Genomic DNA, 23,853 nt, shown 5'->3' on the forward strand with positions numbered 1-23,853 from the left:
ATAAATACGAAGGTTTTGTTCTCCTTCCAGCTTTCTGCAGTCTGGGCTGGCAGTCTTATGCACAATATTAAACTGGGCAGGTGTGGAGTTCCACCTGGCGATCCAGGTGTTGGCCATGGCTCTGAGCTGGATTAATATCCTGTACTATACCCGCGGCTTCCAGAGCATGGGAATCTACAGTGTTATGCTACAGAAGGTAAGAACCAGCCTTACAATTCAAAACCGGAAACAAAAGGTGTATGAAGCATTTTGAGTTAAAGGTTTTTTGTCTTAAGAGTCAGAGATGCACGCACAACAATTTCTACATCAATGAGAAGTGGGGGCTGAGGGCCATTTTGGGAATGGAGGGGCAGCAGGAACAGCAGTCAGGGTTGGCTCTCTGGTCAGACGGGCAGACTCTGGTCAGTCCAGTATTGCCACGGCAATGCAGCACCCCACAGCAAATACGTGCTCCCTTTTGTGAAATCTAAAAACAAATTGCTTTTGCCTACTTAAAACAACGTTGTGTTAACGTGTACTTCTTCCACACATCACACTTTCCAGTGTAATTCTCAACACTGCCCAAATTATTCATTAGAAGTTACCCATCAGCAGTCACATCCAATGGTAGACCTGTGCTCAAAGGTTTACAAACCCTGGCTGCTTGACTGTGATGGACACACTGGCCGCTGCAGAAGGTCAACAAGAGGAGTTGCATTTAGTTACATGACCATGCCAACACCCTGGTCAGAGTGTCCCTGCCTACACTGAGAAGTGAGATTTAAAATGGCTGTTCCTGCTCTATCTCCATGCCAACAACAACCCAACCAACCAGCCCTCTCTCCTTCTGCTATGTAAATTGGTGTCCTCTTAAGTACATTTCCTGTCCCCCAGTCAAGGTGAGTCTAAGTTGAAGAAAATATGACTGTTTTTTTATTAAAAAGCAATATTTATATTCTGAAATACTCCCACACAAAACATAAGAAACTAGAAGCAGGAGGCAGCCCTTCGGTGGGGACTGCAGATGCTGGAGATCAGAGCCAAGACGAGAGTGGTGCTGGAAAAGCGCAGCAGGTCAGGCAGCAGCCGAGGAGCAGGAATTCCTGATGAAGGGCTCCTGCTTGAAACACCGATTCTCCAGCTCCTGTTCAAAATAAAAAGCTATCTTAGCTTTAAAAGCACTTACTGAAGTAACTGTCAACTACTTCACTAGGCAGGGAATTCCAAAGATTCACAATCCTCAGTGAAGAAGTTCTTCCTCAATTCAGTCCTAAATCTGCTTCCCCTAATTTTGAGGTTAAGGCCTCTTATCCCAGTTTCACCTGCCCGTGGGAACACCCTCTGATGAAGATGGAAGTGTACACGGAGGATTATTTGGAAAGGGACAAAATAATGTCTTTCATGAACAAATGTTGTTGAAGGAGGAGGAGGCAGAGTCATAGCAAGGCGACCCAATGAGCTGCAGCTGCTGAAAATCAGGTCTGGCAGCATCTGTGGAGAGAAATCAGTAAACATTTCAAGTGACCCTTCCTCAGAACTTGAGAGTGAGGAATAGCCTGTATGAACAACTTGCGTCCACGTAACGCCTTTGACACAAGATGACGATCCAAAAGGAACACAGCAGCCTTACGAAAATAATTAAAACCGAGCCAGAGAGATTAGGACAGAATCTCAGTCTTAAAAGTGGTGGTGAGGTCCAATGAGGAATGGGTTTTTGGCCAAAGCAGCAGATGGCACAGCTGGTAGAGAGGCCCCAAAAGGGAGTGAGGTTTAAAACAGTTCTTGGGAGGCTGCAGAGATTAGGAAGGATAATGCACTGGGGGGAGTCTGAACACAAAGATCACATTCTAAGCTGCAGTATTGCTCAACAGTCATTCCAAACTGGAAATAGAAAAGCAGTTCAAGTTTAACGTAAAGGTAGAAAGTGCTAACACGGCAAATCGGGCTCCATACACATTGCAAGTTAAATGTAGGTAGACCTCTCCCCATGGTCTTTGCCTCCCTGCTCTGCAGGACCATGGCACACCACTGACTAGACAGTGATAAAGAACTGAAAAATGTGTTGCTGGAAAAGCGCAGGAGGTCAGGCAACATCCAAGGAGCAGGAGAATCGACGTTTCAGCCATAAGCCCTTCTTCATGCCCGAAATGTCGATTCTCCTGTTCCTTGGATGCTGCCTGACCTGCTGCACTTTTCCAGCAACACATTTTCTGCTCTGATCTCCAGCATCTGCAGTCCTCACTTTCTCCTAGTGATAAAGAACAGCCAAGGAGGGAGTTTCATCCCTCAAATCATACCACGGCTTAATGTGGGTAAAGCAAATAAGGATTCCCAATCTTTTTTTTTTAAAATGTAATCATTGACCCTGCTAAATCACAATTATTTTCATTTTCAGATTCTGCTAACCGATGTTGCACGATTCCTGTTTATTTATTTACTGTTCCTAATCGGATTTGGTACAGGTAAATTTTCTGTTTTACTTTCCAATTTCTCTTAAAACTGTCAGGGTCCTACAAATGCAAAGTCCAAGAGATAGAATCATAGAATCCCCAGTATGGTAACAGGCCATTCGGCCCAACAAGTCCACACCAACTCTCCAATGAGCATCCCCCTCCAGACCCATCCCTGTAACCCTGTATTTTCCATGACTAATGCAGCAAACCTACACATCCCTGGACACTATGGGCAATTTTCCACTACCAATACTCCGAACCTGCATATCTTTGTGAATGTGGGAGAAAACTAGAACAGCCAGAGGAAACCCAGGCAGATACGGGGAAAATGTGCAAACTCCGCACAGACAGACAGTCACCCAAGGGTGGAATTGAACTTGGGTCCCTGGCACTGGGAGGCCAGTGCTAACCACTGAGCCACCACGCCACCCTATTCCATTGGGAGGATCCCATTGCACACAAAACCAGCTCCTGGTACATTCACTGATCCCAATTCCATTACAGCGTTCTAACTGTTGTAAACAATGATATCTTCATCTAAACCAGATGATTCTGATGGAACTTTAAAATACAAGATTCATGATTTTCCCATTGCTCTCTGCCAATGCAACGTCTTCCTGGCCCAACAGTCTCCTTTCCATAGTGAACATCAATCCCTCTGTATTCCTGCTTCCCCCATTGGAATGGCTGGAAGGCTGTCTGTATCTTCACTGTACAGGGACCCCCATCCTGCTGTGCCTGGCTAAACTTGGTGAACACCAGGACTGTCGCATCCTGGAGCTGACAACTAAACAGCACAGTGGGTGTCACATCATGGCAAAGGATCCCCAACACCTTAAAAGGGCAACACCCACATGGAGGAGCAAATAAAATGGGAATTTCTCTCTGACACAAACAACCAATTCAAGATAAAAAGGCCTGGCATTTGGAAAGCTGCACATTTGAAGGTTTTCTATGCAGAGGGAAGGAGGGATGAAGCAAAACAGACAAAAAAAAGGTGCAGTGCAGGTCTATCCAGAGCCAAGGGTGAAACTGCAGTGCCCGCTCATTAACGGGAGGTAGTTTGGTTTGAACTTCACTCTCTTCAAACATAATTTTAAAATTCTGACTCCTGCAGCACTTGCCTCCCTGATTCAGGGATGCCAGGACAGTGAACAGTGCAGTGCTTTTGCCAGTTTCAACACTGCAATTCTGGAGCTGTTCAAGCTGACCATTGGACTGGGTGACCTGGAGGTACAGAAACAAGTAAAATACCCAGAACTCTTCCTCTTCGTGTTGGTGTTGTACGTTGTCCTGACCTTTGTCCTCCTGTTGAACATGCTGATCGCACTGATGGGGGAGACCGTGGAGAATATTTCCAAAGAGAGTAAGAACATCTGGAAACTACAGGTATCTCAAAAATGTCTGCTTCTATTATTACAACACAGTTTTTCGATCAGGTGAAACTTCTCACAAACTGTTGAACTGGGTGATCCTCCAGGCCCAGCCGCTGCTTTCCTGGTAACTCATTCAACTGGCCATCCCTTATTCCCCAAAATCAGTCAGATTGACAAGACCGAGAGGCCCTACACCATCTGTAAGCCCGACTGCAAACCACACACCATCCCATTAACACTATCCTCTCACTGTCACTGCGTCAAAGTCCTGGGACATCATTCCTAGCAGCATGGCTAGTGTACCTCACCACAGGGATAGCAGTGGCTCATCACCAGACTGGACAATAATGCAGGAGCAATAAATGCCAACTTTGTCAGCAACACCTACATTCCATATGCTAATCTATACAAATAAAGCCTGAAAAACTAACATTGCCTCCCCACAGTCAGCAAGCTGGGTGACCAAAGCAGAAATCCAACTGCAACACCCTCCACTTCCAGACATAATCAATTTCAATGATCAGGACTGGGAATGCCAGCCACATTTCCACATCTGAAATGCTAAAGCTTATAGTTTCCCTTCCAATACCTTAACTCTTCAAAGTTTGGGAGAAGATTTGTAGCTCGGGTGCTCGTTGTTGTGGTTCTGTTCGCCGAGCTGGGAATTTGTCTAGCAAACGTTTCGTCCCCTGTCTGGGTGACATCCTCAGTGCTTGAGAGCCTCCTATGAAGTGCTTCTGTGCTGTTTCCTCCGGAATTTATAGTGGCCTCTCTCTGCCGCTTCCGGTTGTCAGTTCCAGCTGTCCGCTGTAGTGGCCGGTATATTGGGTCCAGGTCGATGTGTTTGTTGATTGAATCTGTGGATGAGTGCCATGCCTCTAGCAATTCTCTGGCTGTTCTGATTAGCTTGTCCTATAATGGTAGTGTTGTCCCAGTCGAATTCATGTTGCTTGTCGTCTGTGTGTGTGGCTACTAAGGATAGCTGGTCGTGTCGTTTCGTGGCTAGTTGGTGTTCATGGATACGGATCGTTAATTGTCTTCCTGTTTGTCCGATGTAGTATTTTGTGCAGTCCTTGCATGGGATTTTGTACACTACATTGGTTTTGCTCATGTTGGGTATCGGGTCCTTCGTTCTGGTGAGTTGTTGTCTGAGAGTGGCTGTTGGTTTGTGTGCTGTTATGAGTCCTAGTGGTCGCAGTAGTCTGGCTGTCAGTTCGGAAACGCTCCTGATGTATGGTAGTGTGGCTAGTCCTTTGGGTTGCGGCATGTCCTCGTTCCGTTGTCTTTCCCTTAGGCATCTGTTGATGAAATTGCGAGGGTACCCGTTTTTGGCGAATACCTTGTAGAGGTGTTCCTCCACCTCTTTTTGCAGTTCTGGTGTTACTGCAGTGTGTTGTGGCCCTTTTGAACAGTGTCTTGATGCAACTTTGTGTGTGTTGGGGTTGTTGCTTTCATAGTTTAGGACTTGGTCTGTGTGTGTGGCTTTCCTGTAAACCTTTGTGGTGAATTCTCCGTTCGGTGTTCTCTGTACCATCACGTCTAGGAATGGGAGTTGGTTGTCCTTTTCTTCCTCTCTAGTGAATCGGATTCCTGTGAGTGTGGCGTTGATGATCTGATGTGTGTTCTCTATTTCTATGTTTTTAATTATTACAAAGGTGTCATCCACATATCTGACCCAGAGTTTGGGTTGAATTTGTGGTAAGACTGTTTGTTCTAACCTTTGCATTACTGCTTCTGCTATGAGTCCAGAAATCTGCACAAGGACTGTGCAAAACACTACATAGGACAAACAGGAAGACAGTTAATGATCCGTATACACGAACACCAACTAGCCACGAAACGACACGACCAGCTATCCTTAGTAGCCACACACACAGACGACAAGCAACATGAATTCGACTGGGACAACACTACCATTATAGGGCAAGCCAACCAGAGAACAGCCAGGGAATTCCTAGAGGTATGGCACTCATCCACAGACTCTATCAACAAACACATCGACCTGGACCCAATATACCGGCCACTACTGCGGACAGCTGGAACTGACAACCGGAAGCGGCAGAGACAGGCCACTATAAATGCCAGAGGAAACAGCACTGAAGCGCTTCACAGGAGGCCCCCAAGCACTGAGGATGTCACCTAGACAGGGGACAAAACGTTTGCAAGACAAATTCCCAGCTTGGCGAACAGAACCACAACACCTTAACTCTGATCAGTTGGTGCTGGGACCTCCTGGTCAATGGAAGACGACTGAAGAGGGCTGAAGCTAATCTGTAAAGCCCTACATCAGATTAGGCTGCATATTTCCAGAAGAGGCCATCACAGTAACTGAGAGACACTAACTGTGCAGTAAAACAGAGTAAATCACCAAGGGGAGCTGTACAACCCCTGGCCTACGCTATCACACTATTAACTCATGAATCAAGCCATTAACAACTTTACATGACAGGACCAAAAAAAAGATTTTCTCTGATACAAAAATAACAACAACTTCTGGAAACCAATTCAAAAACACCTTCTCCTTAAAATTATCCCATCTTAAAATTAAATCATCTTGTATGTCTCTTATCAATTCCCCCTTTAGCCTTCTTCTTTCCAATGAGAACAGACCCAAGTCTCTCAGCCTTTCCTCATAAGACCTTCCCTCTAGACCAGGCAACATCCTGGTAAATCTCCTCTGCACCTTTTCCAATGCTTCCACATCCTTCCTGTAATGGGGTGACCAGAATTGTACACAATATTCCAAGTGCGGCCGCACTAGCGCTCTGTACAGTCGCAGCATGACATCACGGCTCCGGAACTCAATCCCTCTACCAATGAAACCTAACACACCGTATGTCTTCTTAACAGCGCTATCAACCTGGGTGGCAACTTTCAGGGATCTATGCACATGAACATCAAGTTCCCTCTGCACATCCACACTACCAAGAATCTTTCCATTGACCCAGTAGTCTGCCTTCCTGTTATTCTTCCCAAAGTGAATCACCTCACATTTAGCTGCATTGAACTCCATTTGCCACCTCTCAGCCCAATTCTGCAGTTTATCCAAGTCCCTCTACCACCTGTAACATTCTTCCAAAATGTCCACTACTCCACCGACTTTAGAGTCATCTGCAAATTTACTAATCCATCCACCTATGCCTGCATCCAAATCATTTATAAAAATGACAAACAGCAGTGATCCCAAAACAGGTCTTTGTGGCACACCACTAGTAACCGGACTCCAGGCTGAATATTTTCCATCAACCACCACTCGCTGCCTTCTTTCAGAAAGAAAGTTTCTAATCCAAACTGCTAAATCACCCTCAATCCCATGCCTCTGCATTTTCTCCATCAGCCTACCATGTGGAACCTTATCAAAGGCTTTACTGAAGTCCATGTATACCACGTCAACTGCCCTACTCTCATCTACATGCTTGGTCACCTTCTCAAAAAACTCAATGAGGTTTGTGAGACACGACCTGCCCTTGACGAAACCATGTTGACTATCTGCAATCAAATTGTTGCTTGCTAGATAATCCTATCTCTTATAATCCTTTCCAAAACCTTTCCTACAACAGAAGTAAGGCTCACTGGTCTAGAATTACCTGGGTCATCTCTATTGCCCTTCTTGAACAATCCTCCAGTCCTCTGGTACTAAACCTGTAGACAATGACGACTCAAAAGATCAAAGCCAAAGGCTCCAACACCACCTCCCTATCTTCCCAGAGAACCCTTGGATAAATCCCATCTGGCCCAGGAGACCTATCTATTTTCACTCCTCCATACTAACCTCAATCCTTTCAATTCGAATAGCCCATATCTTGTTCTTCTTCTCTACAATATTCTCCTTTTCCTGAGTGAAGGCAGATGAAAAATATTCATTTAACACCTCTCCGATCTCCACAGGGTCCACACACCACTTTCCACATCTGCCTTTGACTGGCCCTATTCCTACCCTAGTCATCCTTTTATTCCTCACATACCTATAGAAAGTTTAGGGTTCTCCTTTATTCTACCTGCTAAAGACTGTTCATGTCCTCTCCTTGCTCTTCTTAACTCTCTCTTTAAATCCTTCCTAGCTAATCTGTAACTCTCTATCACCTCATCGGAACCATCTTGCCTCAACATCACATAAGTCTCCCTCTTCCACTTAATAAGAGATGCAATTTCTGTCGTAAACCACGGTTCCCTTCCCTTATCCCCTCCTCCCTGCCCGACAGGGACATACCTATCAAGGACACACAATATCTATTCTGTAAACCAGCTCCACATTTTGATCGCCCCCATTCCCTGCATTTTGCTACCCCATTCTTTGCCTCCTAAGTCTTGCCTAATCACATTATAATTGCCCTTGCCCCATCGATAACTCTTGCCCTGTGGCATGTTCCTATCCCTTTTCATCGCTAAACTAAACGTAACTGAATTATGGTCACTGTCTCCAAGGTGCTCGCCTACAACTAAATCAAACCCCTGGCCTGGTTCATTGCCGAGCACCAGATCCAGTGTGGCCTCCCCTCTTGTCGGCCCTTCGACATACTGTGTCAGGAAACCCTCCTGTACACATTGGACAAAAACTGATCCATCCTACGTACTAGAGTTATAGCATTTCCAGTCCGTGTTGGGGAAGTTAAAGTCGCCCACGATGACCACACTGTTCCTTTTACTCCTGCCCAGAATCGATTTGCCGATCCTCTCCTCCACATCCCTGGAATTCTGCGGAGGCCTAGAAAAAGCTCCCAGCAATGTAAATCTCCTGTTTCTAACTTCAGCCCATATCATCTCAGTAGATGTGTCCTCACTAAATGTTCTTTCAGCCACCATTACACTGTCCTTGACTAACAAAGCCACACCTTCCCCTCTTTTACCGCCTTCCCTGACCTTAAAGATCTAAACCCTGGAACCTGCAACATCCATTCCGGTCCCTGCTCTATCCATGTCTCTGAAATGGCCATAACATTGAAGTCCCAGGAACCTATCAATGCTGCAAGCTCATACCTTATTTCAGATCCTTCCAGCATCGAAGTAGACACACTTCAAACCAGCATATTGTCTGCCAGCACATTCCTGTGACTGTGAAATTCTGTCCCTGCCCTCCCTTCTCTCACCCTCCTGTGCACCGGAACTACACCACAGGTTTCCATCGTCCTACTGAGCTAGTCTAAACCCACCCAAATAGCATCAAACTTCCCACCCAGGATATTAGTACCCCTCTGGTTCGAGTGAAGACTGTCCTGTTTGTACAAGTCCCACCTTCCCCAGAATGAGCCCCAATTATCCATATACCTGAAACCCTCCCTCCTGCACCATCCTCCAGCCACGTGTTCAGCTGATATCTCTCCCTATTCCTTGCCTCGCTATCACGTGGCACATGTAATAAACCAGAGATAACAACTCTTAGTACTAGCTCTCAGCTTCCACCCTCGCTCCCCGAAATCCTGCCTTGCATCCCTATCCCTCTTTCTACCTGTGTCGTTGGTATCTACATGGGCCACGACTTGGGGCTGGTCACCCTTTCCCTTCAGGGCCCCAAAGACGTGATCCAAGACATTAGGGACCCTGGCACCTGGGAGGCAACACACAAACCATCAGTCTCTTTCGTTCCCTACAAACCTTCTATCTGACCCTCTCACTAATCGCATCCCAATGACTAACATTCTCCTCCTTCCCTTCTGTGCAACAGGGACAGACTTGGTGCCAGAGACCTGCACCCTAGTGCATGCCCCTGGTAAATTGACTCCCAACAGTATTGAAAACAGTTTACTTGTTTTTCAGGGGAGTGACCACAGGAGATCCCTACCCTGGGGATATGGAGGTCACTGGAAAGTCCAACATTTGTTGCCCAGCCTTCATTGCTCCTCAACACAATGACTTGCTAGGCCATTTTCCCAGGACAGTTCTGTGACTACCTGTGGGTCTAGAATCATATGTTCAGCAGAACAGACAAGGACAGCACACTTCCTTCCCCTGAAGGAAGTGAGTGAATCAAATTATCAACCAATGATTGCCATCGTGGTCAGAGAGTCACTGGTGCTAGCTTTACGTATTGCATTTATTCATCAAATTTCAAAGACAACCAGCTGGCAAAGTGGTATTGGAGTCCCTGGCTCCATAGCATCAGTGGGGGATCTCTGGATTACTTGTGCAATGCCTAGTAATCAGTGTGCAAATCAAGCTGGCTGCTTTATCCTGGAGTGTGTTGGGAGTTTTTTTGAACACGCTGGTAGACAAACACCAAGTGTTCCACAACATTCCTGATTTGGACTTTGTTAACAGGTGGTGGGCTTTAGAGAGACATGAAAAGGAGTTACTCACTGCAGGATTCCAGGTCTCAGAGCTGTTCATGTAGCCACTGTTATTCCTGATGAAGGGCTTTTGCCCGAAACGTCGATTTTCCTGCTCCTCAGATGCTGCCTGAACTGCTGTGCTTTTCCAGCACCACTAATACAGAATCTGGTTTCCAGCATCTGTAGTTGTTGTTTTTACCCCCTGTTAGACAGCCAGTCCAGTTTAATTTTAACTTAAATATTGCTGTGGTGCTATGTTAATGCACTCAAACCGGTCCAAAACTGGAGAATTAGTGGTTTTTCTTAAGTGCAGGAAACTAATGGTGTATTTCTTTTAACTTGTTCCTTTCCTCAATGGCCACACATTGATTAGAGAGCAAGAACCATTCTGAATCTGGAGAAGTTTTTGCCAAAGTATCTGAAGGAGAAATTTCAACTGGGAAAAACATTTCACGGCAAGAGATACATCAGGTAAAATATGATGTTATTGATGTAGCACACCACCAGATTCATAGGAAATACTGCACTTGGGTTTTAAAGGGGATGTTTGTGTCTCCTCTAAAGCCCCTCCAAAAAGTGTAATGGGGAGAACAAATCCTACTACAGAAGGGAAAAAGCTCCCCCCAGCCCCCAATACTCTTCAGCAGTAAGAGTGCCAATAAGAGAGTGTGCAGAATTTGAGATACTTACTCCAAGAAAAGGATATTAAGACTCAGTGCGGGTCTTTTTAATTATTTTTGGGGATATGGGTGTGGCATTGAAGGCCAGAATTCTATTGGCCTCTAATGAGCTGAAAATGTGTTGCTGGAAAAGCGCAGCAGTTCAGGCAGCATCCAAGGAGGTGAATCGACATATCGGGCAGGAGCCCTTCCTGAAGAAGGGCTCCTGCCCGAAACGTCGATTCTCCTGCTCCTTGGACACTGCCTGACCTGTTGCGCTTTTCCAGCAACACATTTTCAGCTCTGATCTCCAGCATCTGCAGTCCTCACTTTCTCCATAATGAGCTGCCCTGGGATATAGGGGCGAAGGGGGAGCTGTCTTCTTGAATGTCTACAATCCAAGTCTGCTGACGGTGCAGCCCACAATCCTCTCTAAGTCAGGTGCCCTGGGACACTGACCCAGTAAAAGAGGAACGATGGATTGCACAACCGCAGGATACCCAACGTCTTTGAGAGCAGATACATTTGACAGCACTGCTGTAATACAGGGAGTATGCCAGCCAGTGTGCGCAAAGCAAGCTCACAAGAAATCATACAGGAGGAGTTGAGGGACACTAAAAAAAAAGATATTGGCTGGAACACAAGGGGCATTCTTTTCCTTGGAGGGGGGGGGGCGGTGGTGGGATGGAGGGAGGGGAGTGTAGTTACTGGGCTCAACAGGGCAGATACAGGAAATGAGAGAGGGTCCATTTAAGACAGAGCTAAGGAGAAACTTATTTACCTGATGAGAAATTTCTACACCCAGAGTGTGATAAGCCTGGGGAATTCATTACCACAGAAAATGGTTGAAGCCATAATATTCTTTTCAAGGAGGTAGCTATAGGTGTAAAAGGTGGGTAATAGTGAGAGGGTGGGACTAAAGTATTGAGCTCAATGATCAGCCATGAGGGTGCAATTGTCCTACTCCCGATCCTATCAAGGTGGCTCATTTTAAAATTCAAATCATTTCTCAAACCAGGATCAAAGAAGTTAACTGGACAAAGTGGAACACCAGTTTAGCTCGCATTAATGAAGACCCAGGTAACGATGAGGAAGGTAAGTAGTGACTATCAGCCAGATAACTGCCTCTGATCGATCATCAAGATATAATTTTATTAAGTGTTTTGACACAGTCTCTTATTTAGTGTTGTTTAATGATGTTCAATCTGAAAAGGGATCTCCATTTCATCATTAAGAGTCAGTGTACAAAAGCAAGATAGTCACACTAATCTCTAATAAATCACTAGCCACACAAAATACCAAGTGCAATTTGGGGCACCACACAAGGATTGCAAACCTTTGGAGTTGGCACACAGAAGATTTACCAGAGGGATTCCAAAAAAGTGGGGCTTGACTTCAAGTGTGGAGAGAAACTGGGATTAACTTTTCCTTTGCAGGGAGGGAGGGGGTGGGGGGGGTGGGGTGGACAGAGTTAGAGGACTTTACTGGATGTAACTTAGAGCTGGAAGGGTCGTTTTTCAGACATTTCATCACCACACTACATAATGAAGCACTGGTGACATGGCCTGTTATCTACATATGTGTTTACATTTCCTTGGGTTGGTAATGTCACTTCCTGTGGTGACATCATCTCCTGATATTTTTCTCAGGGGATGGTAAATGCGATCCAAGTCAATGGATTTGTTGATGGCATTCCAAACAGAACTCTAAGCTTCTAGAAATTCTTGTGTCTCTGTTTGACTTGTCCGATGATTGATGTGTTGTCCCAGTCAAAATGGTGTCCTTCCTCTTTTATACATAAGGATACTAGTGAAAGAGGGTCATGTCTTTTTGTGGCTAGCTGATGTTCATGTACTCTAGTTCATGTACTCTCATGTACTAGTGGCTAGTTTTCTGCCTGTTTGTCTAATGTAGCATTTGTTAGAGTTCTTGCAGGTAAGACAGACATTTGTCTTGGAGCACGTTCAGAAGAGAGATTCATAAGTATGGTCCCAGGAATGAAAAGCTTAACATATAAAGGAACATTGAGGACTCTGGGTTTATATTCTATTGACTCTAGGAGGAGGGGGAAATCTAATTGAAACACTGGGATTAGTGAAAGGACTGGAAGAGTAGATATTGGGAAGATGTTTCAACTGGTAGAAGATACTAGGATCAAAAGGGTACAGCCTTAGAGTAAAGGGAAGACCTTTCAAAATGTAGAGGAGAAACTTCTTCAGCTAGAATTCATGGGCATAGAAGGCAGCAGATGGGGGTAGGTTACCAAATATATTTAAAAACGGAGATAAATGAGTTCTACAGTAGCAAAAAGAGATCAAGGGTTATGGAGAAGAAGTGGGACAATAGGGCTGAGAAACTTCAATCAGCCATGATTGATTAGCCGAATGTCTGCTCTGTCTTAGAGAGATGAAGAATGGCAGAAACATATTCTGTAACAAACTTTTAAAAGAGGAATCAAACAGAATACTTCAAAAAGGGACAAAGAATTGCAGAGGCATTGGAGAAGAGCAGCTAGCACAGGGACAAATGGGCCAAGTGGTCATTACATTTGCTGTATGATTCAGATTCTAGCTCATTGAGAGAGATACAGCACTTTGGCATGTGGGTCAAGGGTATCAATACATTCATTATTTCAGTGTCAAAATCTCTTTTGTCACATTAGCAAAAATGTCTTGGCATGAAAGTATCTTTTCTTACAGTCTCTAAATGTATTTGTTTTTTTTTAAGATCACACAATACATCACTCATTGCGACCGAGAAGAACCTCTTTCAGAAGGCCATTACACTTGTGGGGTAGGAAAAAATGGAATCATGGCTCCCCCACAGACAGGAAGCAGCAAGAGGAGGACCCTCAATCAAATGTGGAGATGATTTCTCCACAAGACGCATCACAGATTTGAGGATAAGAAATTGTAAGGAAGCATACAATGATGTCAGCCAAAGTGGAGATGCAATGACTGTAGTTTATCCTGAAATATTTCACCTCACTTAATAGTGTTAACGTGACCCGTTTCTGGACAGAAGGCACGAGCAATAAATGCTGCCTAGCCAGGGATGCCCTCATGCAGTGACTGAATAAAGAAAACAATTCAAACTCCATTTCTGAAGCCTAGTGCACAAGTTTCAGGTTGAACTTCCAAAGCAGTCCTGAGGAAATATCAATTTCAATACATAAAAAAAAATCAAAAGGGTATTATTCAAGTATCTAGCCCATATTCTTCTCTCAAAACACCATCCAAAAAAAGTTCTTCATTGTTACAAAAAATAAAAATGGATAATTGGCTCCTGAAGAGCTTATGCTCGAAACATTGACCCTCCTGCTCCTGATGCTGCCTGACCTACTGCACTTTTCCAGCACCACACCGTTTGACTCTGATCTCCAGTCCTCACTCTCTCCTAGCAGTGGAAGCAGTAGAGTCTGGTTGGACTCTTCGGTTCTGAAGGGGAATCCGTAGACTTTTCCCCACATATGCCACCAGACTCGTTCAGTCTCTTTAGCACTTTGGTTTTCCTGCCAAAAACCAATTGGCTATTTGTGTGCTCCCTGTGGGATGTTCGCCACAGTTGATGAACAGTAATGATCTAGAATAGACCGCCTGAAATGGTGGCGTGAGCAGATTAAGAGGTAATGTTAAACAAAATTACACATGAAAAGGAATATTTGCAGAAATCGGAGAATGAACAATGAGGTCAAACAAGGAGTTGGTATAGGTAGTGGAGTAGATGGCCCCCTGTACTGTATGATTCTAGCTCATTATACACAAGCAACACTTTGTACCTGTGACAAATGTGAGCTTTTTATACCCTCACTATGTAGGATGGATAAGTTGAACTATTAAATATTTCACATTTGAGATAACTTTTAACCAGTGTGCACAGTACTTATGGGGTGTGGCTTAATTATTTAAACAAAAAAGCTAGTAAGAGGAGGAGATACCAGTGCAAATCTGAATTAGAGGAGCAGTTAGGCGGAGCTCCTGACAGTCAGTCCTGATTGATGTATGTTCAGGAAACCAGATGTGAAAGTGCACAAGTGGGCCTTGCAAGAGGAAAAAAAAACAGACCATTCCAAAAAATCTGTCCCTAATGATTCAGACCATCCAAGGGAAATGAAACCTTGATTATTCACTCTCTACTGATCCACAACACTGCACTGCACCCCACATTAAATCAAAAGACCACAATTTGTTAATATGGACTGTGTGTTCTAAACTTGAAGCTTCATTCAGTGTCAGCTAAAGCTTGATTTTTACAAATCATAGTATGGAATGACTGTGTAATTCTACAAACCCAATGCTTTATCAATACACTTACCATATTTTCCCCAAGCCCCACCTTCCCAACATTTTAAATGTACAAAAATGAGAGAAAAACATGATTCAAAATGACAATGTTGGAACTACCCATCAGCTGTGATAAGAGGATACATTAAATATCACAGACTATAACCCCCTCAAGAATGGAGGCAAGACCCATTACAGTTTGTGCACAATTCATCCAGTTACGCAGCCCACTTTAATCTCATTTAAAGCAAGTATTTGGACTATTGCCTATTTCCCAAGTGAGTGAGAGTGAGTGAGCGAGCAAGAAAGAAACAAAAGGTGCCCACGCTGCAACCTTGCCTGTGAAAACCCAGCCTCCGATCACCAGAAACAAATAGCCAGTACCATCTCCAGTCCAGTTACTGCACCAGCTTTCGAAAAGATACAACTTCAACATTCAGCTTCTGTTTAGATGTGCAAATTTTTTTATTCTTCAAAATGTAGTTCTACAATAGTATACAGAGTTTTCATATTGAATTTGATATATCCTCCAACAGCAAGAACTGTTCACCATCCATATTTCCACTTCTGAAAACATTGTAAAACATATACCAGTTAGTGTTGAGCTTTTCCCAACATGGAGGGAAAATTAGAAGTTTTTAAAGCCTCTCGATTTTATTTCTACAAATTTAAGAAGCTAGGTCATACATTGTGAAGTTTCAAAGATCAGCATCAGACAGTGACCATTTCTTCAAATAAGATACCAAAGGATGCCAATGGGGACACACTTGTGGAAGTGCCAATTGTTGCATTATCCTTCCCATTGGTATCTTTGGTTAGACTCAGTTTCTCAGTGTAGCAACAGAACAAGAAATTGGTACTCTACAATCACTCCTGTTAATTAATACTGGTTCAGCCCCAGCACTAGAGTCAAGTGTCTTGGACAGAGTCATTAACAGAGCTTCAATGGTTATTCAAGCTGTCAACACATTGGCTAACTTCTTGGTCCAGCAGGAGGAACAGCTTTGCCACTGGAGGCTGGGGAGGAGTCCAAAAGAGAGCTGCCAATATCCACATCTCTGCTGACAGCAGGGTTACCTAGAAATGGACAGGCTGTATTCTCTGCACACCTAGCCAACCAGGACAGTGCAGGGGTAGAGAAACTAGAGCACATACACAAGCCTCTGGGCATGAAGGACAGACAGAAAAATAAGGATGCATTTTGGTGGAGGGATTGCTGATAAATATATCACTTTAACTCAAGCAATTTAAAAAAAGAATTCTCAGATTGGTAAAAACATTGCTGGATGAGATTACCTACAGCATGGAAACAAGCCATTTAGCCTGTTAAGTCCACACTGACCTTCTGAAAAGTAACCCACCCAGACCCATTTCCCCTACCCTATATTTATCCCTGACTAATGCACCTACCACTATGGGCAATTTAGCATGGCAAACCCACCCTAACCTGCCACATCTTTGACTGTGGGAGGAAACCCATGCAGACACAGGGAGAATAAGCAAACTCCACACAGACCAGTCACCAGAGCTGGAATCTAACCTGGGCCCTGATGCTGTGAGGCAGCAGTGCTAATCACTGAGCTGCCCTATACGCCATTAAAATGGGATAAGTTTTTTTTTAAAAACACTTGATAGATGTTCAGTGTCCAGGTGCAAGAACAGGTAGCAATTGGTGAGTTGACTTAGCTCAGGTCAGCTGGATGACATAATCCCAATCCAAAGAACACTGCTCACCAAGATCAGTCAGTGGCAAAAAACACAGTTGAATCAGTAGATGATTTTTAAAAATCCAGTGGCACAGCGAGGTCAGCGTCTCAGTGCAACAGGAGACCCCAGATTGTATGAGGAGCAGCTTGTCTGGGGTGGGGGGGCTGCACAAAGTCTGAAAGATGCAGAGTTTAGTTTACAAGGAAACTATTAGAAGGCAAGGGAACAAAGTACTTCACACAAATCATTTCTTTATATGTGCACAAGAACGTGGGGGTAGAAATGCTAAAAAAAAAGGTGTCACCTCCCTTTGGAGAAGGGTTCTCACAGTAGTGGTTCAGCTTCAGAAACAAGTCCACCTGTGCACATCTACTCCAAACACGTCCTATCCCTAGCTAGGAGTCCATCAGGTGCAGCTTTTCATCAGTATCACCGCAAACTGCAACATCTTCTGCAGCCAGATTGAGTTTACCCGTAAGCACATTTAAAAAGCAGCTTATATTTATCTTTTGTTTCAGGAATACAGCAGCAGTCTCCTCCACAGTGGGCAAATACATTATTCAGCTGAGCTCTGTGGAGGTACCCTTTTCACATTGCAGCAAAGAAAAAAATACACGTTCATTAGAATTAGCACAGGGCAGTTCAAACAAAAACACACTAAGAGGCTTCATAAATTATCAGAAGAGGCACATGTCCCATCGCAGTATGGTCACTGGATACTGAAACCAAACTATAGAAAACACATTCAATAAATATGCTTGGGATTTGACATTTTGTTCCATCACCTCAAACTGCTCCTGCCTCTGCCAGTAATACATCTATAAATTGTCAACACCAGCTCTGGACACTTGAAGCTTGCGAAAGTAATACCTGGAAGTTCAATGCACTGCTTTCTTCAAAGTGGAAGTTGGCAGATTAGTTCAACTTCACAGAACTATTGCTCAACTTTACTGAAATCCTGGAGGAAAAAAATATCGTGCAATAAAGGATTTCACATTTCCAGCAACATTAAAACCCTGGGGTGACATCACAACACACCCTCTGCTGAGATTCACAATCTCAGAAAAGTCTGTTGTTTAAGAGGGAGACGCCTAGGACACAAATTAGAGACAGCAATTCGTTTCCCATTGAATATCGCTTACAAACCAATTTGAAAATCTGTCACTAAAGTTTCTTCGTCAAAAATCAAAAAACACTGGATGGCACTTGAGCTACTTTAGTAGGTCACAACTGTAAATGCTGCAAAATACTGGTTTGGAGTAAAACTGATTTCAACAGCAAGGCCACACATTTACCTATAGTCATTATTACACTGGTGATAAAAAATCAATTAAATAGGATGCTCAGATGCTTGGTAGGCATTACAAGTCCAACTTTGCCTGGTGTGCAGTGAAGCAACCTCCCATCCCTTATGAGACAAGGTCATCATCAAAAACACCCACTACTATTTTAATAGCCCTGCTTCTGATCAAACTTCAGCCCTACTGACTACCAAACCCAAAAGAACATGGTCATTTTTGTGCTCTTTGCCAGAATATTTTAGCATATTGATGCAAAAAAACAAAAAAAAAGGGACATGGAAAAAGACAGTGCCCTTCACCAACCAGTTGAATAAAGAATTGCCACTAAAACCAGCAAATGACTTTTAAAGGCCAGTCTTTCACAGCTCAAAACACTTGGCATCCACAATAAAATTTGAGATGGCATAAGGTCACTGTGCATTTGAGTAACGGACATTGGAAAGTTTCAGAGAAAGTTATTAGATATTGAAATCTAGTGACAACACTGAATCTAACGGTAAAACAGATATTCTACCATTTTAACCATCACAAAGTCTAAAAGTCTTCCAACAGCTAGAAAACGGAGCTCCATTAAATTCTGTTCTGAAAGTTATCCAACTCGGTAGCGAAAAGGACTGTATCAGAGATGGTATTGAACAACTGCAGCCATGATTTCTCAGATTGAAGTAACTGAATGCACAGGCTGAAAACAAAAACTTGAACAGTTCAAGAACCAGAAGCTCTGGTTTTATTAACATGCAGATACAAAACAAATGAGCATGAAGAACCCAAAAACAAAATTTTATCAAATTTTATCTATTGAGCAGTTCTTTTATGTAGTGGCTATTAATCTAGTTTTTCAAAATTTATGAAACTGATTTTTCCTACAATGCTCATTTCACAGGAGGGAAGTGTTCAAAAATGGTTTCGGAGGAAAAAAGTGTTTCTTCTCATTTTCCTCAGTGCGCGTGCATGTTGGGGTGGAGGGGGTGAGAAGTCAGCACGCAAAAGGTAATAACAGAGTATGCCACACAGTTACTGAACAGCCACCATCCATTGACATTGTGAAGTATTCCAACAGGCACCATTACAGGTTCACTGACAGCCTTAATGCTGCAGGACTCTTAAAATGATAGCCTGACTGAGCTTTAACAGTGACTCCAGTCACAAAACATTTAAATCGCATCTCTAATCAACACCAGGAAAGCTGTGAAAGGCTGTGGGCTGAGGGGGAAAACAAATTCTTTAAAGCCCTGAACTATACACATCTAAAAATATTAAATAAAATATTGTCTACTTTTTCTGTTGCTTCGAGAACCTCTTGAGAATTGTTACCCACCAATAGCTTTGTGCTAAAAATGATGCTATCTTTCTAATTCCAAACCATTGTAAGAGCTCTGAAGGGAGCGAAGACTTAAGGCTTTTCAATGGGCTTCTGAGGGAGACCAATGACTTACAGATGTCAACAGCATCACTCATACACAAACGTTGCTACTCAGACCCTCACTAACAGGCAACATTCATACAGAAATTATTACACTTTCTTTAAGTTACAGTAGTATAGCAATATTCAGCCAGTGTATGGGAAAGTAAAACTGCGTTCAATGCATTTGTTGCCAAACTTATCAAAATCATTTTAATTGCAGACAAAAGGCCTTTGTTTTCAAGGAGCAGCAGGATAAAAACACCAAGCCTTCCGGGTCACGTGGTATGAAAAGTATTTCATGCATATGAAAGTCACAAAGGTGTATTCCAAAGGAAGGTCTGATGGTCAGAAATAGCAGCTGCATAAATAGATTATTAAGAATGACCCATTTAGTTGATAGAGTAGGGAAACAAAATCAAATATTTTCTGCAGTTAAAAGGAACATGATTCCAGAGTTTAAGGGAACCTTTTCAATTTCCTCCCCTTTAATTCTCTGAAAACCAATTTGATTTATTTTGAGATACAACTATTAGTGTTAACATTCCTCTGGCATCTTTTTGCCATCAGTTCCTTCTCCTAGTGTTGGGCCAGATAGCAAAGTGCCATAGGTATATTCTAATTAACCTGCTCAGACACACCTCGGCAGCAGGGGGGGACTCAAACTCAGGCCTTCTGGGTCAGAGGGACACTATCGCTGCACGAGAGCAGTGCCTTCTGGTTCATATCGTTTGACATTGTACATCACTGTCGACACTGATTCTTTCAGCATGCACAAGGACTTACCAGCAGGTGTCAGTGGAGAGCAAGCAGGACTGGAGATCTGCTTAACGTTACCCCAGGACAGCTAGTGATCGGCAATGCAACCGAGCATCTTTGCACCTGGTGGTTTGTGCCCTGGGGGAGAAGTAACTTAAGATAAATCTCTTCCTCAAGACAAGTTTCACACCCCAGTCTGTTGCTGACTCCACGCATGACCCCCATTTAATAAAATTGGGCATTTTGCCCAAACAAATCATTTTCATGTGATTACCACCAGCAAGGCCAGCATTCACTGTCAATCCTCAAGTATCTGAAGGGAGCGTTCCTCCAAAAGACTATTCTTTTTGATAATTTGAGATGCTATTGAGTGACATGCGAAGCCAAAACTGCAAACAGGGACAAATCTGATAACAGCAGGCCTCTGTCCAACAGGACATGAGTGAACCAACTGTATTTTTTTTTAAAAACAGTTTTGTGGTCACTTAGTGCAAACATACAAGCTGCAAATTAAATTTCATCCCAGCCACCCTAAGCACTGCAGTTCTTAAAAGCAAATATTTCTAAACCTACACAGACAAATGAATCAGGAGCAAGGGCTTTGAGTAGGCATGAGTGTGTTGCTAGAAAAGCACAGCAGGTCAGGCAGCATCCGTGTAGCAGAATAATTGACGTTTCGGGCAAAAGCTTGGCAAGTCTGAGCTCAAGGTTTGGAGTGAGACAGATATCTGGGCTTTAACTTAAAACTAAAACTGGTTATCTTCATATTATTTAGGATTAATAAAGTGAATACTGCAGATGCTGGAGATCGGAGTGGAGAATGTGGTGCTGGAAAAGTACAGGTCAGGCAGAGGTGCTGGAGAATAGACATTTTGGCCACAAGAGGTAAAAAAAAAATGACTGCAGATGCTGGAAAGCAAATACTGGATTAGTGGTGCTGGAAGAGCACAGCAGTTCAGGCTCGTTGGATGCTGCCTGAACTGCTGTGCTCTTCCAGCACCCACTAATCCACAGTTTGGCCATAAGACCTTAGTCAGGGCTGATGAAGGGCTTATGCCTGAAACGTCGATTCTCCTGGTCCTCAGATGCTGCCTGATCTGCTGCGCCTTTCCAGCGCCACACACTTATTTGGGATTGTCTATGTCAAATCTTTCAGGATGAATACATTTTTTCCCCTAAAATCTCAGACCCGACAGCATGCACTGAACAACAGGATGCAAATAATTCTTTCAAACACCCAACAGATGTTGATCATTTTAGGTAATGGGTGCACGTTCCTCAAAGCACATCCTGGATTAGATCACACCACACAGTGTGGGGACTCCACTGGTGTGATGGAACTTGCTGGCCCACTTCACTCTCAACAACAAAATCACCAACTGCAGGGCTCTCCAGCAAGCTCTTCCCAGACCAAAGAGAGCTGGCTGATAGAGATGGGATGAACAGTGCTACACTTATCAAATAAAATCACCATAAAACTCAACACTTAATCTGCAGTGATGGCTCTTCACTTTGCTTTAAAACTGAGGCCAATTTTCATCCAAAATTACAGGAAAAAAACAAACCGCTCTATAGATTTAAATGAATTTTCAATTTGTCACTTTTTCAGCTATAATAGCTAACAACTCAAAATTGATCTATCCGGGTTACAAAGAGAACTCTGCAGTTCAGAGATCACAAAGCCTGCAATAAGGCAGCAGCACAAGGCAATACAAGTCGAAAGAGAGGGGGAGTGGGGAATCACTAAAGAAACATTGAGTTCGTGCACAAGCCAACCATAAAGGGCTCCAACAACTCAACAACTGCCAATAGGGACAACTGTAGGGCATTACACTAAAGCACTGAATGCCCCTGACTGACACATGGACACAAACCAGATAATTCAGTAGCTGCCAACAGCTCTTCACACCCCTCCCTTCAACTTAGATTCTGGAACTGCAGATGTTCTTTTGAGAGATTGCATCTGTTTTGCATTCTTTCCCTTCCCTCTAATCCTGTCACTGAAACCAGTTTCTAATCGCACATCAAGGTGGTGGTTAAACACAGACTTCAATCTTGTGGAAATACCCTTCCTCACAAAAGGAGGCAACTGAAGAAAAAAGGCGACCTGCAAAAGAAGTTTTCCAAACTAGACAGAGAGAGAAAAAAAACCCACTGACAAGTTTGGCAATCAAAGGCATTAACACAAAACATAATCAAAAATTGCTGTTAAGACTAACTAGAGCACCACAGTTACTTGAACTCTGTTCATCTGTACACAGGGTGATGAACATGACCATTCTGATGGAGATTTGGTTCTGGACCTCGGCTGACGGGGGGCCTGTGGATTTTCCCCAACATCCCCATAGTCTGGTCCCTAAAGCAGGAGTTCTGGTAGTCCCCACCCAGGTAATCCACAGTCTGCAGGACATTGGTTTGGCTGGAGGAACCAGCTCCAGCTCGAAGAGGAGTCCCCGCCACACAGTCCACTGGGCCAGAGGCTCCTCCGTGAAACACCATGCCCAGGTCCTGGGACCCAGAGCTGTCGCTGTTGGGAGTCGGAAGGATATTGTTCCATATTGGCTGGAAGTACTGCCCATTGGAATATGGCAAAGCCCCCTGGATTCCATTGACTGGGGGAGATGGCGACAATTTATCTCCAGGAACTCTCAGATTATAAGGCTGGCCCAGGTACAGCTCGGCAGGGTAACTCAACGTCTTGCTAGTCAACCCTGCAGCAGAAATCTCTCTGTGGAACTTGTTGGGATGCCCAGTGCCAGTGTCTCTAGTCAGATGTTGCAACTGTGCCAACTGGTGCTGGTGCCATGTGGCAGAATCTATGTCATTCTGGTAGGCTGCTTGCATCCTGTTCATATTGCCCATGGCAATGCTGCCAGGGGCAATGGCTGTCATGGTGATGGCTGGGTCCCCCGGGTTCACAATGCAGGGGGGCAGGTGACCTGGCACACCATGACCAGACACCCTAGTGCTAGCGTGAATCAACACATTGCGGCTGATGGGGCTGGGGTTGGCGATCTGTCCCTCACAGACTGAGGTAGTGGTAAGGCCCGCACTGGCCTGGCACATCTGGTATATCTGGTGCACAATGCTGTTCAAGTCAGAGGGCCTGTTCTGCTGCAGGTTAGCAGCCATGGAGAGTGGAATAGTTGAGGTAGACACCGTGACGTTGGGAGGGGCATCCCCGTCCGGGCGCATCTTCCGGTATCCATGTAAACCCGGTTGTAGCAGCATGTTTTGCGGGTGGGATAAAGTGCTAGGTGCAGCATAGGGAGCAGACGGGGGGTTCATGTCTGGCAGCAACCTCGCGCGGGTTCCGACAAAGTCTTTCACAATCCTCTTGGTGGGCAGCTTGACAATTGCAAGTAAACCACGGTTCGAGCTAGCCTGAGAAGGGTAGGGACTGAATCGCTGGCCCAAAGTATCCAAACCGTTCACCGTACGACGAAGGTGTTTTCTTTGTGGTACTTTGACACTATTTGGAAAGATTTTTATGGTGAGTGGATTGTTGGCAACTTTCTTAGCATATGCATCCAATTCTGCTGGGGTTGGGTACTGTGCAGATCTCATCTTTTGCGTATTTTCCCCTATTAAAAACGCAAAAAGAGACATGTTAGTGATCTGGGTAATCAAGACCAACGTCAGTGTTACATAGAATCATCAGTAAAAGA

General features: G+C 44.1%; 2 protein-coding genes across 5 annotated transcripts in view; one reads left to right on the forward strand and one right to left on the reverse strand.

The window, feature by feature from the left end:
- Positions 1-14,606, forward strand: part of LOC140491617 (transient receptor potential cation channel subfamily V member 3-like) — a 92,634-nt gene extending 78,028 nt beyond the window's left edge. For all 4 annotated transcript variants that reach the window (XM_072590064.1, XM_072590067.1, XM_072590062.1 and 1 more), the window contains 6 exons: positions 31-196; positions 2,375-2,441; positions 3,550-3,821; positions 10,448-10,545; positions 11,752-11,828; positions 13,461-14,606. In XM_072590064.1, the coding sequence (XP_072446165.1) occupies positions 31-196; positions 2,375-2,441; positions 3,550-3,821; positions 10,448-10,545; positions 11,752-11,828; positions 13,461-13,633 (853 nt within the window). In that variant the 3' untranslated portion in view covers positions 13,634-14,606. The remainder of the gene's footprint in view (positions 1-30; positions 197-2,374; positions 2,442-3,549; positions 3,822-10,447; positions 10,546-11,751; positions 11,829-13,460) is intronic.
- An 851-nt stretch (positions 14,607-15,457) lies between these two features.
- fam222ba (family with sequence similarity 222 member Ba) overlaps positions 15,458-23,853 on the reverse strand; it is a 62,222-nt gene continuing 53,826 nt past the window's right edge. Inside the window, exon 2 of the mRNA XM_072590068.1 lies at positions 15,458-23,769. Within this exon, the coding sequence (XP_072446169.1) occupies positions 22,433-23,752 (1,320 nt within the window). The 5' untranslated portion in view covers positions 23,753-23,769 and the 3' untranslated portion in view covers positions 15,458-22,432. The remainder of the gene's footprint in view (positions 23,770-23,853) is intronic.

Source organism: Chiloscyllium punctatum, chromosome 19 (assembly GCF_047496795.1).
Source record: "Chiloscyllium punctatum isolate Juve2018m chromosome 19, sChiPun1.3, whole genome shotgun sequence".
NCBI classification, from domain to species: Eukaryota; Metazoa; Chordata; class Chondrichthyes; order Orectolobiformes; family Hemiscylliidae; genus Chiloscyllium; species Chiloscyllium punctatum.